The sequence below is a fragment of the Lampetra planeri genome, chromosome 25 (assembly GCF_965212315.1).
Source record: "Lampetra planeri chromosome 25, kcLamPlan1.2.h2, whole genome shotgun sequence".
NCBI lineage: Eukaryota > Metazoa > Chordata > Hyperoartia > Petromyzontiformes > Petromyzontidae > Lampetra > Lampetra planeri.
In genome coordinates this window covers 6,580,224-6,596,913 of record NC_136131.1, presented here as the reverse complement: position 1 = coordinate 6,596,913, position 16,690 = coordinate 6,580,224, and the positions used below count along the sequence as shown (strand labels likewise).

The window sequence follows — 16,690 nt, the reverse complement described above, 5'->3', positions numbered from 1 at the left end:
GGGGGGGGGACGTGGTGACCCAGTGGTTAGCACAGCTGCTCCGTGAACCCGGGGATCTGAGTTTGGTTCCTGGTCACGGCCAGTGAGCTAATTCTTGGCCACGGCCACACATCAGTGGCGACTAATATCAGAACCGCATCACCGTCCCGCACTGACCAATATGGTGAAGTATGGTCAAAAACCCTCATCACCTAAATGGCCCGGGAAGGCCTTAATCCGTTTGTGGATTTAGAATGCCCATTGTTATGATTTGGTTAGACCAGAGCGCCACATTCTCTTTTGGTAGTGACGGTGGTGGCGGTGGCAGGGTGGGATGGAGAGGCAGCCTCGTGCGTTTTCGCTGTGCGTAAGCAGGGATGACGACACGTCCTGGAAGCCGGCCAGGCCGTGTTGTTTGTCGCCCACTTAGGCTAATTGCTTGTCTCGATGACGCCGGTGAGTTTTCCGGGGGACCGTGCCTGGCACGACCGGGAACGTTCGCGCGGAGAGATGGATTTACGGTCGGTACAGCCTGTTCGTATTAGAAGTCTTAAGGCATGATGGAGTCGCCCTGGAGTCACCCCGAGTCGCCACGGAGTCACGCTGGAGTCCAGCTGGAGTCCAGCTGGGTGACACGATCGTGGGGTTTTAGAGGGCGTTCTCAGGAGAGCTCACAGCAGTGCCGTGTACTTAGGTTAGTGAACCCATGAGGCCACAGCAGGCAGTGCATTGAGGTCCACGTGAGAGGTCACAGGGGTACGATGAGGTCGTGATGCGACAATGAGGTCTAGGCGGCTGCATTGTTTGCGTGGCAGGAGCCGAGGTTACACCCCACCCAAGTTTCAACTCTCACCCGACCCTTCTTCCCCTCCCGCCACCGGTAACGCCACCATTGTTCATCGCACCCCGTAAACGTGACGCACCTCTAAGTGACCGTCTGTGTTCTATGGGAACGCCCAACCCTGAGAACTCTAAATTAAGGCACAGCGGTAAACAGCAGCAGTAGCAGCGGGGCAGCTGAGGGTTGCACTGTCAAACACAAGGTGTGACCCACTTTTTGTCTTCAGAGGGTAGAGAGACAACATGGGGAGGAGGAGGGCCTCGGGAGGGGCTGTGGAAGCGTTTCCAATTCTTCTCCTCTCCGATTCTCTCGAGAGTGACAGGTGCTTCCTGGCACGGTCGGCGCATCGCCGAGTGAGAGCAAGCAAAAGGGAGAGGGACGAGAGAGCAAGATCGACACGGAGTGATAAGAGTGAACAAAAGATAGCGATGGAGAGCAAGAGGGGGTGATGTAGAGAGTGAGAGAGAGTGAGACCGTGAGAGAATCAGACCCAGAGCAGGGTCTCCCTCCCTTGTAGGCCCCGTGAACCGTGCGTGGGGCGACAGTAACGCGACGGGATTGTCCCTCGCACACCGCTTTGACGCCAGGGTTCACGGGAGGTGCCGGTCGCCAGTCGAGGTGGAGGGAGGCCTCCGTGGAGCGGGGAGTGGGGAGGGGGCTTGCGCTGTCCTTGGCGTCGGCGAATTGGAGCGACGGGAGCGCGCGTGGCTCGTGGGTCAAACTATGGTGGCACGAGCGCCGTAATTGGGTTGAGGATTGTGCAAGCGCCGCGCGAGTCGCGCCGCGGCCACGATGGTGCGTAGGAATTAGTTTTCGTAGTGTGCAACCCGAGGTTAAAGTCACTTGTTAAGCGACTTAATCAGCCACGCGAAGCATGCGCAGTGGCGCGTTCCCGGTAATTACCGACCCGCCCCACTGCTGTGCATAACGTGTACAGACGGCGCTCTTGCCATTAGAAGCCCCGCTGGCGTGATTTGCGAGGAGAGAAATGTTTCTCACACCCATCCAGCCCCCCGTGTTTTCCTGTCTTGAGTTTGTTTGTGTGCGTGTGCTCTCGTGTGTACTTAAAAAAAGATATTACGGACAAAATAAACAGGTCCTGTGGTATGTTGTACCGTGCCACACTGTGATGTGCCATGACTTACTCTCACATACTATCACATACCATCAAAGTGAGCAATGTGCCAGGATTCATGGTAGGTGGGGGTGGGAAATAGTTCCTATTTGGACCTGATGCTGACACGAGACCATGTCTGACTGCAGGCCAGACCTCTCGCTTGCCAAGACCGCCCCCTCTCTCCCCTCACCATCCCTCCCCTCACCATCCCTCCCCTCTCCATCCCTCCCATCACCGCTAGCACCTGGCCATTGTTATCTAATTGACTCGCTCCCAAAGCCACCTCAGTCACTCACCTCGTGGTCAGGTATGTTAAGCAAGACGCTTCCCACAAACCGAACGGATTATCTCGTACTTTGGATGGCGATCGTTGAGGCTGCATGACAAAGGCTTTCCCGAACCCAATTCAAAGTCATGGTCGGGTGCCCCATTATGGTGCCCGAATGTTGCCACGGCTACGCCACTCCCATGCATTTCAATTCCACGTCCGTCCGGTGCCATCACAACAGCTGTGTGCCTCAACACGAGTCCCGACGTCTTTATCTCTTTGTAACCGACAATAGCTCGAAATGCTCGCCAGACCTCCTGCTTCGTGCAGCCTCCGGTTTGCACGGATGCCTACGTGCGGTGCGAAAGAAGTTCAACATACTTAGGTGTGTCCCAAGACAAAAGGTCCCTTTGTTTCTTGGGATTTAACTTGCGACGGGTTTCGACGGAGCACAAGGGCGGCTCGGAGGGATTCGTAGCGACTTGTAATCCTCGCATCGTGAACGAGGCCCAGGTCGTGCTATGATGGAAGAAACCCCTTGACTGTAATAACAATGGGAAATAATAATGCCCTTTTGATCCAGGAAAGCTTCGCTGAGTGTCAAGACACTCTTTTGAGGAGCATCCTGCATTGGAATGTTTGACCTGTTCCATGAAGGAGTTTATTTATAGCTTCACGTGGGGAGAAACTGGACAACCCGGGAAAACCCACACATACATCCAAACTCCGTACAGATGGGTGCCGGAGTTCATTGCTGTACTGCCATCTCCTGGCCATCTCATAGTCCAAGCCCACAACACCTGGCATTCCCAGGACGATACTTGCTTAGCTTCCGAGACCTGATGAGATCGGAGGCTTGCGTGGTGATTTTGACGTAGACTCTGAAGTCGCGAGTATTATACACCGAGCTGCCATCGCTGCTGCGGCTGCCATCGCTGCTGCGGCTGCTATGACAGTGCGAATGACGGGAAACCATTGCACTTTGTGTTATTACTTTGGCTGTAAACGTATTGAACGCGTTGGCACGTTCCTACATTGTTAATCCGCCAGTTGGCGTCCACAGACACCGTGTATTGAGCGCAGTTTATCAATCTTTAATGGTGCCCTTTTATGCAGCGGAATTACAGGTTGCGTTTTAAACGGCCGACGCGCGCCCATCCTGATGATTAGAGGCTCGGTGATGCCGGCGGGGGGGGTGGGTGGTGAGCAGTGTGCCGGCCTGTGCTCTGGTCAGCTGGATTGCGACAGGTTTCAACGGAACAACGAGGGCGGCTCGGAGGGATTAGTTACGATTTGTAATCGCCACGGACCGCGCGCTACTACGTTGGGTTTCTGCTTGGTGGGCTGAAGCCCCCGCCCCCCCCCGCAGAGCGATATGCCGCACAAAACAGCAACCAACGATTAAACTAACGACCTTCTTGTCTGTTGTGGGTTAGTTGGGGTCTTTAGAAGCAGTGCATCATTTGAAATTGTAATCTTATCATGGCCTATGCTGTTTGGGTAACTTAATAAAACACGGGTTGTGTGTGTGTCGTCTGTATGTGTGCCTGCCTCTCTGGACCTTTAACACATACTGAGGAGTGCGATTACGTGAATTGTTCAACGCCGATTCTGACAGCTGCGATTCATATCTGGAGCGTAAAAATCATCCGTAATTAGTTGATGAACTGATGAATTGGTTCGTTGGAGACAAATTGGTCATCTCGTGTCAGGTGTGCAGAAGAAGACTGTCATGTAGAGCAGAATGAACACCGCTCCATCGTCACCGTGATGCAATTTCATCCCACCATTGTCGTCTTCTTCCAATCTTTTATCTTCTTACTGTCTTCTTCCTATCTTCTCTCCTTCTCGTGGCCTCATTCTATCCTGTTTTTACCCCATTCCTAAGATCACAGCCGGAGAGCGCTGTCTGTTTACGTGCGTGCGCATCGGTCCTTTGGAGGATGTGTACCTCGGCTGTTATTACTTTTGTATTGTTTCCAGAAATTCAAGTAAATGGCTTCGCTTGCGAGGACGGCCACGTGTCGGAGGGCGCTGTGGGGATCCGTGCATGTTCGTGATCATTCTTCCCCACGGCTCGCTGCGCCCGCACAGACACGCCGCCGGGGGAGGTGCAGGAGCTGTTCTGCCACAAGCTGCAGCAGTGCTGCCTGGTGTTCGACTTCCTCGACTCTGTCTCCGACCTCAAGGCCAAGGAGCTGAAGCGCGCTGTGCTCAACGAGCTGCTCGACCACCTCACCTCGGGGCGCGGCTCTCTCACAGAGCCACTCTACCCCGAGATCATACGCATGGTGGGTGGCGGTGGATGTGCTGTGCGGTGGTGTGTGGTGGCATGGTGGGCAGTCATAGTGTATGGTGGGCGGTGGTGATAGTGATGTATGGTGGTGTATGATAGGTGGTGGAAGTGGTGTATACTAGATACACCACTTCCACCCCGTCGCGGGTGGCGGTGGTGGCATGGGGAGGTCGTCATCCAACAGTGGATGCACAAAAGGGCAGTCCACGTTCATTAAAACTGGCAAATGTTTGTCCTGTGGCCTGCCTGTAGCGTGTGTGCGCTTGAGAGCTGTTGCCATGGCGCTTTGAGTGACACCGCAAACCCCACGCGAGAGTTTGTAACAGGATGAGCGCTTCCTATTTATTTTCGGGGCCGAAGCCGGACTCAAGATGCGAGGGGGGGGGGAAAAATCTGAGCCGAACACTTGAACCCCTCAGCGGAGCGGCTGCACTGTTTACCGACCTCGTCTTGAACCCTGGTGTTTGCCTAGGAAAGCCTTCCTTTTTGGGTAAAGGGATCTTTGTGGGGGGGGTAGGGGGTGGGGTGAGTGGACGAGCAAATTCCGCTGTTGTCTCAGGCCCGCGCTGTCCTGGCTGTGCCCTGCGTTTTTGTTTCTTCTCTGTCGCCGAAACCGCCAGGTCTCCCTTGCAAAAGAGTTTATTGACACGACACCGCTACACCTTGTCCTCCAGCAGCAGCAGCAACCTGTTGTGTTGTTGAGTAATCATCACCAGCCATCGTTAATAAACTAAACTTTTTTTTTCAAACTAAACAATTTTATTTACGACGTAATGTCCACTGAGCTCTTTAGTTCGTTTTCAGCAGTGACGCAGCCACAATTGATATCACGTAGAAATTAATAGCAGTGTTGAATCTAATGTGGAGGGAAAAAACACCGCGACCACGGGGAGAACATGCATACACCAAATATACAGGCGTCAGGGTTGAAATCGAACCCGTGACGTCCTGCATACCAGGCGAGGGAGATAACATCTCGCCATCTGGGCGCCCCTGGATGAAGGTCTCTCCAAGCTCCTGCCCATGCCTCACGGTCCTGCAACGATCCACCAAGCAGCTGCACACGAGTTAATGTAATCACTCCATCTCCACGGTGTATGCCCTCCTGGGCTTGGTCCCTCATTTGACTGCCGCTCCTTCTCCTTGATCAGCGCTCATCATCCCTTCGAGGGACGATTGCTACCCAAGCTCACTTGGGTTTCTTAACAGTCACGATGGTGTCTCTGAGTGGCGACTGTTGCGTAATCCATCTCTTCCCCTTTCTCTCTCGGTGTAGCTCTCACTAAATGAAGCCCAGTGATTGATGCGTTCATAGCAGTGGTGGTTTACATTTTAGTGCAAAGGTGTCTGCTTCACCAGCTGTGCAACTTGATTAAAAAACGAAGGAAAAATCTGCTATCATTTATACTTCATCCCAGCAGTCACCGAAGCAGCAGTAATTCATTAGGATGACTTATTGTAGTATGCTTACACAAAGCCTTGTGTCTACATAGGTGTGAGGAGTGGTGGCAAAGTAGTTGGCGTACTGAGTGACCAACTCGGTGACCTGGATTCGATTTCTGGCCATGGGCAACATGGATAACATCACAATAATCAATTGTAATCCAGTCCATCGATTACATCATCACATGTAGCAGCTCGTTACACACACGGAGCGCCGCATACAGCAGTGGATTTTCTTTGGTTACGTAGGAAATTCACCCGCATGCCCACGGATGTTTTAACGCCGTAAATCTTGGCGTGGCTTGTTACAACGTTGGTGGAAGGTGCTCACTGCGGCGCCGGCGCTACCAGCAGCTTCCCTCTGCTATTTACCAGCAACACCTCGCGGCAGCTCGTTAGCGTCTGCTGCAAACGTGCCGTGGTGGAGTCGGCCAATTGTTATGATTAAAAAGCTGTTTAGTTTTCAGCCCATGTCGCACTTACGATTATGCCGGGGCGTTATTTTTATTTATTGCCTGCCCGAGCCCCCAGGGGCGGCAAGGAATGGGTAATTTACGTTTAATTGGCTGCGTCTAACGCTGGCCTCTTAAATTGGTGGGTCCATTCGTGCAGGCCTTGTCTTTTCGTTTGCACGATGATTCTCAGTCCTGCCTCCCCACCTCCGACCAGCAACACCGATGCCTCCTTCGTTGGGAGTCCGTCTTCAGATTTCTGGACTTTTGTCGCATGATGTGACGCTGTGACTGCGGCACCGTGAGAGCCATTGCCACGGTGTCACCATCGCGTGGCACTCCAGATGAAGTGGGTGTTCTGGCACGCAATGTGTTATTTGAGTTTTGTTTTATTTTTAAATCGCACTTGGCGGTGAGTGGCTGGGTGGGTGGGTGGGTGTGCCGTGCAGGAGTAATTAGAGGGTGGGTCTTATTGGAGAGCGTTCACAATGAGTGTGTGCGGGAGGCACCTGTTTTATGTGATCTTGTAAAAACCCGATGCGGATTTGCTGTGAGCCGGTCCGGAGCATTGCTCTGCACATGCTGATTGTGGAATGTTCCCCTTGGAGGGCATTGACACCGATGGTTTTTTTTTATACCCAGAGGCCTTCACTAATGGAAGACACATTTTACACTGATTTCCTTCTGGGCAATTCTTTCTTTGGCATAACTCGACCTGAAAGACCCTTTAAGGTCAAGGTATGCCGCAATAAGACGTAGAGCGATAGGCGACGTCGTTAATGGGGTAATAGCCGACTAAGATCTGAAGTTTCTCTTTCAAGGGAGAACTGGCCTTAATTATGACAAACAAGCATCCAGATTTGAATGTCTAAATACAACTGCGGAACAAAACATAAAATGTAATAATAATATACGTGCTCCTTCCTTCAGGCAGTCTAGCAGCATCTTTCTTGGACTGCCTCTCGGTTTCTGTCCCCAGAATAATTTCCTTCAGCACCTTCCGTCAGCACGAGCTTTCACCTCCGAGATGGTGGCCAATGTACATCTCCTGCAATGGCAGCATCATTCTAACGCCGGCTCCTCTCCTCCCAAGCCTGCCCTCGAGCCTCCATCTTTCACTCCAACAGATTGCCTCCATTCATCGCCAAAGCCCACATATTGAGACTTTCCAGCCTTGTTCTTACGTCTTCCTCTCTCCAAGTATCCGCCGCACATAACGCTACGCTCTTCATCTGGGGTTTGAGGGATTAGGTCTGCTAGAATGCCGCCTTTGCCAGGAATGCGTTGCCAGGTGCCGGCGTTAGGGTGGCCAGGTTCGGCGGGTCGCGCGTGGGTCCCTCTGTTTCGTGTTTACTCGCTTTGTGTTTTAGTTACGGCTGAAGCCTCTGTTTACCGATTCGTTCTCTCGTCTCGCTGATGGCCGCGGCGGCGCTGTGTGGCGATGGCTGCATGCGTCATGGCGCCCACGTCTGCTCCTCGGCACGTGCGTGGCGTGCGATCACGGCCACGTGGGCACCGATAGAGAAGCGGCGGGTGCCGTCTCGTTCTCCAGGCTCTTTCGAAATCTACTGGCACCCCCCCCTCCACTCTTTTGTGTTTTTAGAAAATGATTGTTTAATGGCATCCAACGACTCGCCTTGATGTTATCACGTTTTGTATAGCTGATGTTATCACGTTTTATACCTGAAGGAAAAAATGCAAGACGTCATCTCTGTAAAGGCTGCTTTTGTCGCCGTGGGTAATAATAATGATTAAGAATGATTCTTCCGCATGCCAATTTCTCAGTCATGTGAGGTCTGCCTTGTTGGACTTCACTAATTATTGTCCCATGTCTGTGTCCATTCCACAGTAGTTCATTATAACTTTAATAAGTCCCTGTGTCAATCCACTGCTGAATTGTGACCTCTGTGACCTGATTTTTTGACATCCTATCGTCGAGTCGCTGGCAGGAAGAGCATGAATCCTAGATTTGAAGCTTTCGTGACTGCAAGGATTCATATTCTTGGGTTTTTTTCGGTAAAGTCACGTAGGTAAAAAATTAAAATCACGACGTTTCGGAGGCAACACAAGCCTCCGTCTTCAGGTGATACAGCGAGCGTGCTGTGACGGTTCCACCTGAAGACGGAGGCTTGTGTTGCCTCCGAAACGTCGTGATTTTTATTTTTTACCTACATGACTTTACCGAAAAAACCCAAGAATATAGAGCATGAATCGTTTCATGCCTAAGATGCACAAACCGGGGAGATCCTTGCAGCATCTCTGTGGCGGGAGGAGAGCTTGTTAACCGGAGCACCGTTGTGCTGCATGTGGTTGACGCAGCATAAGCGTGGTTGGCGCAGCATAAGCGTGGTTGGCGGTGGCAGTTAATGCGGCGGCGGTGTCGCCGTGTGGTCGCTCGCAGGTCTCCTGCAACGTCTTCCGAGCGCTCCCGCCCAACGACAACAACGAGTTTGACCCCGAGGAGGATGAGCCCATGCTGGAGGTCTCCTGGCCCCACCTGCAGGTGCGTGCTCGCCCCCCCACCCCACAATGCACCCACAGCCCTGAGAAATCCAACACAGGTTTACATAGGCCATGCGATGTTGTCTTACTTGCCGGATGCAATTAATTGTGAAAGGTTATATTTTATTAAACCATTCATGACGCTCTGAACACCGGTGAACAGAACTGACCCAGCATCTTAATTCAGTACCCTGCTGGAAATTGAGTCCTGATTGGAATTCATCGATAAATAAATAAAATTAAGTAGTATCACTACGAAAATATCTACCCCCCCACTTAACCCACCTCCCTCTACCACAGAGCACTTCCTTTCTTCTCCCCTCATCTTCGTGACACCAGACGAAGCTTAAACTCATGGCGGGTCCCAACAATACCGTACTTGCATACATATGCCATTTCTTTTCCAGTTTAATGCAGAATAACAACTTGAAAAGCAAGCATGCAATACACGGATTCTGTGACGCTTTTAACGTGTGTTTGTCCCCAGAGGTATGTAGTTCGTGATGATTGCATCACCTTGTGAGCCACACGCGATGCCTCGTCACATGTTTTGATCAACGTGGCCAGTTTTCTATGGCGCAAGTCCTTAACAGTAACACGACTTTACATTAACATTCCATTTGTATTGGGTCATCTTTACGAGAGTTTCCATGACCCTGAGTGACAGACAGGTGGACGGACAGAGTTAATGCGTTAACGTTTTCAACATTTCGCTGGAAAACATTTAAAAACGAAATTCAAACAACTTACATTGCCACTGCGATCACTTGCACGTGGCCGCACGAGCCAACAGCAGCGCACAAACGTTCGCGCTCTCCCCCTCTCCTACAGCTCGTCTACGAGTTCTTCCTGCGCTTCCTGGAGAGCGCGGAGTTCCAGCCGGCCATTGCCAAAAAGTACATCGACCAGAAGTTTGTCTTACAGGTACGGTCGCCAGCGGCATAGCGTGCCTCCGTGTTCTGCCCGATTGGCAAAAAACAACGTCACCTCCCAGGAGCACGTCCCGCCACAGCGGGGAAATGGGTGATGAATCGTATGTGGACTGTGGCGTGTACAGCGTGCGTACTGCGCGTGTATACCGTGCGTTAATACCGTGCATATTAACCGTTCCTGAATACTGTGCGTGTGTGTACTGTGCATGTACCGTGCGTGTGTACCACGCGCGTACCGTGTGCATACCACGAGTGTACCCTGCGTGTATGCCGTGCCTGTACCATGCGTGTGAACCTTGCCTGTACCTTGTGTGTTGTTCCACGCCTGTACCGCGCATGTGTACCGCGCAGGTGCTTGAGCTGTTTGACAGCGAGGACCCGCGGGAGCGCGAGTTTCTCAAGACCGTGCTGCACCGCATCTACGGGAAGTTCCTGGGGCTGCGCGCCTTCATCCGCAAGCAGATCAATAATATCTTCCTCCGGTGAGACATGGATCCACGCACTGCTCCAACCGACCGCGCTCTCCGCTGCTCACATCATCGGCATCATCGGCCATGATCAATCCACTGCAGGATGAAGGCCTCCTCCCCAAGCCTATCGTCGTTTCTCTTGGTTCTGCGACGTGACCACCCTAAGCACCCATTTGGTACCTTCAAATAAGTGGAGGCCTTTTCATAATGGCACTGCTGTGTTGTATTCTTCCTCTGGTTCTTTGTCCTCTTGGGCCGTGGGCCGTGACCATGCCCTTCACCGACATCTTCTCGCTTCGTCTCTCCACTCCTTTCTGTCCGTCGCGGAGTCTTTCAACCGAGACCACTTCCGTCCCGTCCGGTGTTTGATGTTTGACGTTCGGTCAGATGGTGGTCATCCTCCTCTACCCCTAGGACCTGCTGGTGGCCCCTTCGTCACCATCCCCTGCCGTGTGTTGCAGGTTCATTTATGAGACGGAACATTTCAATGGCGTGGCTGAGCTGCTCGAGATCCTGGGCAGGTGAGAGGAGCCTTCGCGTGCGCACACACGTACGGCCTCATTGTTACTCCGCTGCTGGTTGAGGGCTTCCCTACGGCATGCGGGCCCGTGGGGGTTAATCGACCGTACTTCACCACGCCGGTCAGTGTGGGTTTGGTGTTAGGCGGAAAGCGTAAACGTGGAAGCGTTGTACAGTGCAACGATGGATCTTGCTGCAGGTGCCCACTACTGCCCTCGCATGCGCCAGTAAATCGGCATTGCGTCCTGACCCTGCGCGTAGAATTGGACTCGTGTTTGTGTATCCGAGCAGTAACCTGTGACGTCGAGCGGGAGTGGTTCAAGCACAGAGCACCACGCTTCGTCTACTTCACTCACAGATGTTAAAGATCCCTTGACGTCATTCGTAAGAGTAGGCCATTGTGTGCTTGCGTCGGGGTCCAAATTTGCCAAATTCGAAAAAATTACACCGCAAATTACTATTAACATAACAGCAGTCATGGACCCCTACTGGCAGGCTAATGCCTCAGGTCACTCATGCACATGAGACTGTCATGGTCTTTTGAGTTCTCAGCTAGTTAAACAAAATAAACTCGTATTTGTGTGTGTTGGCGTTGATGTCTATGTGTAAGGGGAGTTGGAAGGTGAGTGGGGGGGGGGTGCCTCTTCTCTGATCTGGTATTCCATGGGCAAAGATCTCTAAACCTGGCCCTGGGCTGGATCTTCACTGAGACTGTGTCCGCGTGTGTGTCCGCGTATGCAGCATCATCAACGGCTTTGCGATGCCCCTCAAGTCGGAGCACAAGCAGTTCCTGGTGAAGGTGCTGCTTCCGCTGCACACTGTCAAGGTTCTCTCCCTCTTCCACGCGCAGGTGCGTGCTCTGCCCCTGTTAAGACACAGGTGTTATGGATGCTGCACACGCACGGCAGGCAGGGTACACTGTATCCCCGCTTACAAACGTGCTCTATCCCTGTTGTAGCCGGGCGTGTTATAGTTACTCGTGTTACAGACAGGTGTTGCTGGTACTCTCAATGCAGACAGATGTGTGCTAGTTACTCGTGTTACAGACAGGTCACAGTGCGCACAGATATGTGTTGTACCTTTGTTACCGACAAGGGCAATGCACGTCTGTTACAGGCAGGTGCGCTGTATCCTCACATACAGATGAAATAGGTATCTCCCTGCATTGTTTGACTGCTGTGCTGTAGTTTTAACCAATTAAGCATTGTGCTCGGTGTGGTTGCAGCTTGCGTACTGTGTGGTGCAGTTCCTGGAGAAAGACCCGCAGCTGACGGAGCCGGTGAGTTGGAGGCTGACATTTCTCCCCCCCCCCCACCCCCCCGATGACCTGCTTTTTCGCTCACTCGCTCACTGACCTACGCGCCCACGCTCGCTCGCTGACCTATGCGCCTACGCTTGGTGAGCCCCAGGGCGTACGTGACCGAGAGCCCCCCCCCGCTCGCGTTTGCCTCGCCCCCGGGACTTGTGACCTGCACAGCGCGTGCGTTGCAAGCGGCGGTCGCTTTTGAGAAATGCCAAACGGTGTCCAAACGGGCAATGTCACCAACCCGAGAATGATCAAATGTCTCGCGGAACACAGCAGTTGACGCTACCACTCGACAAACTCGTTTCACACAAACCTGATAAAAAAAAAAAACAGTTTTTATGTATGTGCTCATATTGAAACCGAACTGAATTGTAATTGTGTCTCTCCCGCCCCCTCGTTCCCAGGTGATTCGAGCGTTGCTCAAGTTCTGGCCGAAGACGTGCAGCCAGAAGGAAGTGCGTGTAACCGCACAGGCAGCCCCATCATCCATCTCTGTTACTCGTTCATAATATTTCAGCCGGAATGCAAAGCCGAGACCTGGAACAAAAGAGGGAAACGAAAATGCGTTCTGCTTCCCGTGCTGTGTCCCTTCCTTGCTGCTGTCGTTTCTCTTCCTGCCCCGAGAGAGCGAGATGCCTTGTCTCTGCGCATCGTTGTTGCCTAAATCATGCTCCCAACGAGGATGACGGCCACGTGACGACCCGTCTGCTGTGTGCCACGGTGACGAGATGTTAAATACCCCTCGCCTGGTATACAGAAGATCGCCGGGCCGATCCCGACCCCGACGCCTGTATATTTGGAGTTTGCATGTTCAACCCGTGGTCGCGTGGATTTTTCTCCAGGGTCTTCCGGTTTCTCCCCTCTACATTTAGAATCAACATAACATGCATTTAGAGTATTTGGCTGCTTAACATTATTTCTACACGTTAAGCCAGGTCACTTCTGAAAAAGAGCTATATAGCTCAGTGGGCCTTACCTGGTAAAATAAAAAAAGTTTCATTAGTTTCGTTTTAGTAGTACACCAAGTCTGCCAAAGCTGCTTTGAAGTCTTGATCTGTTGGAACCACGAATTGGTTAAAGCAAATAAAGCCGGCACACCGCTCATTAATGACATTTTCAACTGGATTGAAATCTTACTCCTCCCGGAGTGAGAGAGAGCGAGAGCACCTCGACTGTGAGGCTACATGGGGGCAGCAGGGGGCACTGCATCACACTCCATTGTTGTCCTTTACTTCTATGCTCCCATGTCTTCTTCCTGCCTTCCTCACGAACCAGCGGCTTAAAGTATGGTCAAAAAACCCCCACAACCCGCACGTGATATGGCGAGGCGTGGATTGATCAAAGGGGGCTGCATGTGCACGCGTGGGTACTGACGGCATGGTCCCCCGTGGTGCACAGGTGATGTTTCTGGGTGAGCTGGAGGAGATCCTGGACGTCATCGAATCGAACCAGTTTGTCAAGATCCAGGAGCCACTCTTCCGCCAGATCGCCAAGTGCGTGTCGAGCCCCCACTTCCAGGTGAGCAACGCACGCACTCCATCCCGGGTTTTCGTTGTTGCGCCGCAGGTTAGGTGTTGGGCCACAGCGGTGGATGTGGTCGACCTTGGTCGTTTTCAACGACGTCGCTTAGTCGGACCTTGATGCTAAAACAATCCCGACCTCGACCTCCCACACAGCCGACCCCGTGACTGATGTAGGTTACCAGCGTCATAAACGCCGAACAGCTGAGCGGCTCCACGTGCTACACACACGCCCTATATACATACACACCCGATGTATACACACATACATATATAGACATGTATCGAGTGAGTTAGGGGTACTTAGTTGAACTTTTTATCCTACCTCAAGTGAGGTTCCAGGTGAGGCCTCGCCTAGCCTGCCCACTGGGTCGACCACCCCCGACCCGTCAGGGGTTTAATATATTTTAGTAACACGGCCTACGACGCATTACCGTCGTACCTCACGCCCGTCCCCTACATGCGTCCTGGACACCGGCATTGACGTCGCGCGGTCGCTCACCCGGCGCTCGTTAGCGGTGCCGAGATGACCCACCGTGGTGGACGAGGGCGGGAGTGAAAAGCTTGGCTCGCGCTCGGCGCGATGTTGTGTGGCACGCGCAGGTTGCGGAGCGGGCCATGTACTACTGGAACAACGAGTACATCCTGGGACTCATGGAGGAGAACATCTCCACCATCCTGCCCATCGTCTTCGGCAGCCTCTACCGAGTCTCCAAGGAGCATTGGAACCAGTGAGCTCTGCCGCCACCACCACCACCAACTGCTGCCGCTACTGCCACCACCATGCCTGAAAAGCGCAGTTCCGACCATGGCCAAAATCCGCGTCTTATTTTTCTTAATTTACATTCCAGCTTTGTGGAGGCCACTGGCTCCATGGGTGACAGATAGGTCTGGGATATCGTAATATTTAAGTAATCGATAACTCTTCAAAATTATCAGTTCGACTGCTCGACTAACCAGATCGCACGAAAATAATTGGGGATAAAATTCTCACCTCTGTTTCTGCATGTGCCGCTTGACTGGAGGTGATGGGTGGGGCATGGTGATGTATCATCAGCCGTGTCGCGCTGGGACTGTGTTTTATATGGGGTCTCTCGCCTTCGAGAGGCAGGATGTCAGCGTGGCCATTTTTAACGGGGTCCGAACAATCGACCAGAAATTAAGTAGTTGACGATGTTATCTTTGATTAGTCGACTAATTGTCCCAATATTAGCCGCCATCAGTCCTTCTCCATTGTTTTCTATCAGCAACGAGTTGCTGGTCTTGCGTCCTTTCCATCGACCTCCAGAATGACCCCTTAAAGCCGTCGGTTTCAGCTCGGACGTCCTCTGCTTCTGTTGCCTTCATCTGTCGTTTTTTTGTCGAGCGGTAGTGTCGCGTACGGCAGTCTACATTATTCAATCCTTGGTGTCTTTTTTCAATTCTCTGCCGATGAATGGTCTGGTCCATGACACAGTAGCCAAATGCCACCGCCGCTGAATTGCACTTCCACCGCAGCTGTGTACGGCACTCAAGTGGCCGTTTTGATGCAAAATGTAACCCCATCTATATTGTCTCGTAAACTGTTGACTCGCCGACGCTGATCTTAATTTGAATGTCAGTTTTGACTTGCTGTAGACTACCAGCTCATTTTATTTGGGTCTTTCGGTAAAGTCACGTAGATAGGTTCAAAAATAATAAAATAAACAGAAAACTACTATAATTTGTTTCAACCTATTTGCGTGACTTTATCGAAAGACCCAAAGAATATAAATTCCTGCAGTCACGAAAGGTTTAAGTAAGTCAAGATTTACCCAGCTCATGGTTTACGCGTAAACCTCACGGGCTATAAGGAGCATTGAGGTTGCACTCAGTGTGCACGTGTGTGTCTCTGTGCATGTGTGGCTGGGTGGAGCAGTAGCGTGGTGGTGCAAACCCGGCGACCTTGGTTTAAATTCCTGGGCACGATTTCTATCTGTGACGAGTGACTACTGAACCATCTAGGCCTCCTCTTGCTCAATTCAGCCTTCAATGGATGCCCGGTGCAGTGTGTAATACCACCAGCACGGCTGAGGCAGATGCCAGGGAATGTCTCTTTTAATCTTGATTTGATTCTTTCGGTAAAGTCACGTAGGTAGAATAAAAAAAAACAAATCGCGACGTTTCGATCGCAACACAAGCAATCTGCATCAGGTGGAACAACCACAGCAAGAAAATGCTGAAGTGAAAATTCACTTGAGCATTTTCCAAAGAGTATGAATGTCTCTTTTGCTTATGTGTGTGACCTAATTTTGTGTGTGCACGCACGTGTCTGTGTGTTGGTTTCTGAATGTGTGTTTGCGCATGTGTCTCCGTGTGTATGTGTGTACGTGGGGAGCGGTAGTGTAGTGGTTAGCGAGCTGCGCTATGAGCCCGGCGACCTGGGTTCGATACCTGCTCCGTCAACAGCAGCGACGAATATCTGAACCGGTCCTGGGCCTCCCCTAGGTCTACTCAGTCTCAAATGAGTACCTAGTGTGGTCTGTAAACATGTCCACTGGGGAGACAAAGTCGCGTGCGATGCTGGCCACCCACCCCCTCGTGTGCTATATCGGCCTTCATAGGTGCTCGCTAACAGCACTTGCCCCAAAAGTTTGTTAAGGCTATATGGGGGGGGATTTGTCTTTGTGCGTGGCGGTATTCAGAACCATCGTTGCCCTGGTGTACAACATCCTCAAGACCTTCATGGAGATGAACAGCAAGCTGTTTGATGAGCTCACAGCCTCCTACAAGGCGGAGCGGCAACGGTGAGAGTTCCCTTACAAGACAGTCACTGTCGCCGTCCACTGGACGTCTTCAGTGCGGCGTCGCCGTTCGCCCCGTGCATGTAAATACCATTGTGTTTGACTAGTGAATAATTGATGCAGTTGGGTTTCTTTTGGAAAGTCGTCGGAACTCATGAGACTTAACACACGAGATGGTACACACAGGACATTATAGACACAAGACGGTACATGAGGCTGGCCAAACGAGATGTTTATTACAGAGAGAACAAAGGAGACGGATCAAATGGCACGAAAACAAACA

The 16,690-nt window shown here is 51.9% G+C and overlaps 1 protein-coding gene across 1 annotated transcript in view; it reads left to right on the top strand.

Moving 5' to 3' along the window:
• LOC144727332 (serine/threonine-protein phosphatase 2A 56 kDa regulatory subunit epsilon isoform-like) overlaps positions 1-16,690 on the top strand; it is a 32,716-nt gene that overhangs the window by 11,978 nt on the left and 4,048 nt on the right. The window contains exons 2-12 of the mRNA XM_078606076.1: positions 4,300-4,496; positions 8,798-8,899; positions 9,730-9,822; positions 10,182-10,312; positions 10,762-10,821; positions 11,561-11,669; positions 12,045-12,098; positions 12,530-12,580; positions 13,524-13,643; positions 14,249-14,376; positions 16,309-16,410. Of these exons, the coding sequence (XP_078462202.1) occupies positions 4,300-4,496; positions 8,798-8,899; positions 9,730-9,822; positions 10,182-10,312; positions 10,762-10,821; positions 11,561-11,669; positions 12,045-12,098; positions 12,530-12,580; positions 13,524-13,643; positions 14,249-14,376; positions 16,309-16,410 (1,147 nt within the window). The remainder of the gene's footprint in view (positions 1-4,299; positions 4,497-8,797; positions 8,900-9,729; positions 9,823-10,181; positions 10,313-10,761; positions 10,822-11,560; positions 11,670-12,044; positions 12,099-12,529; positions 12,581-13,523; positions 13,644-14,248; positions 14,377-16,308; positions 16,411-16,690) is intronic.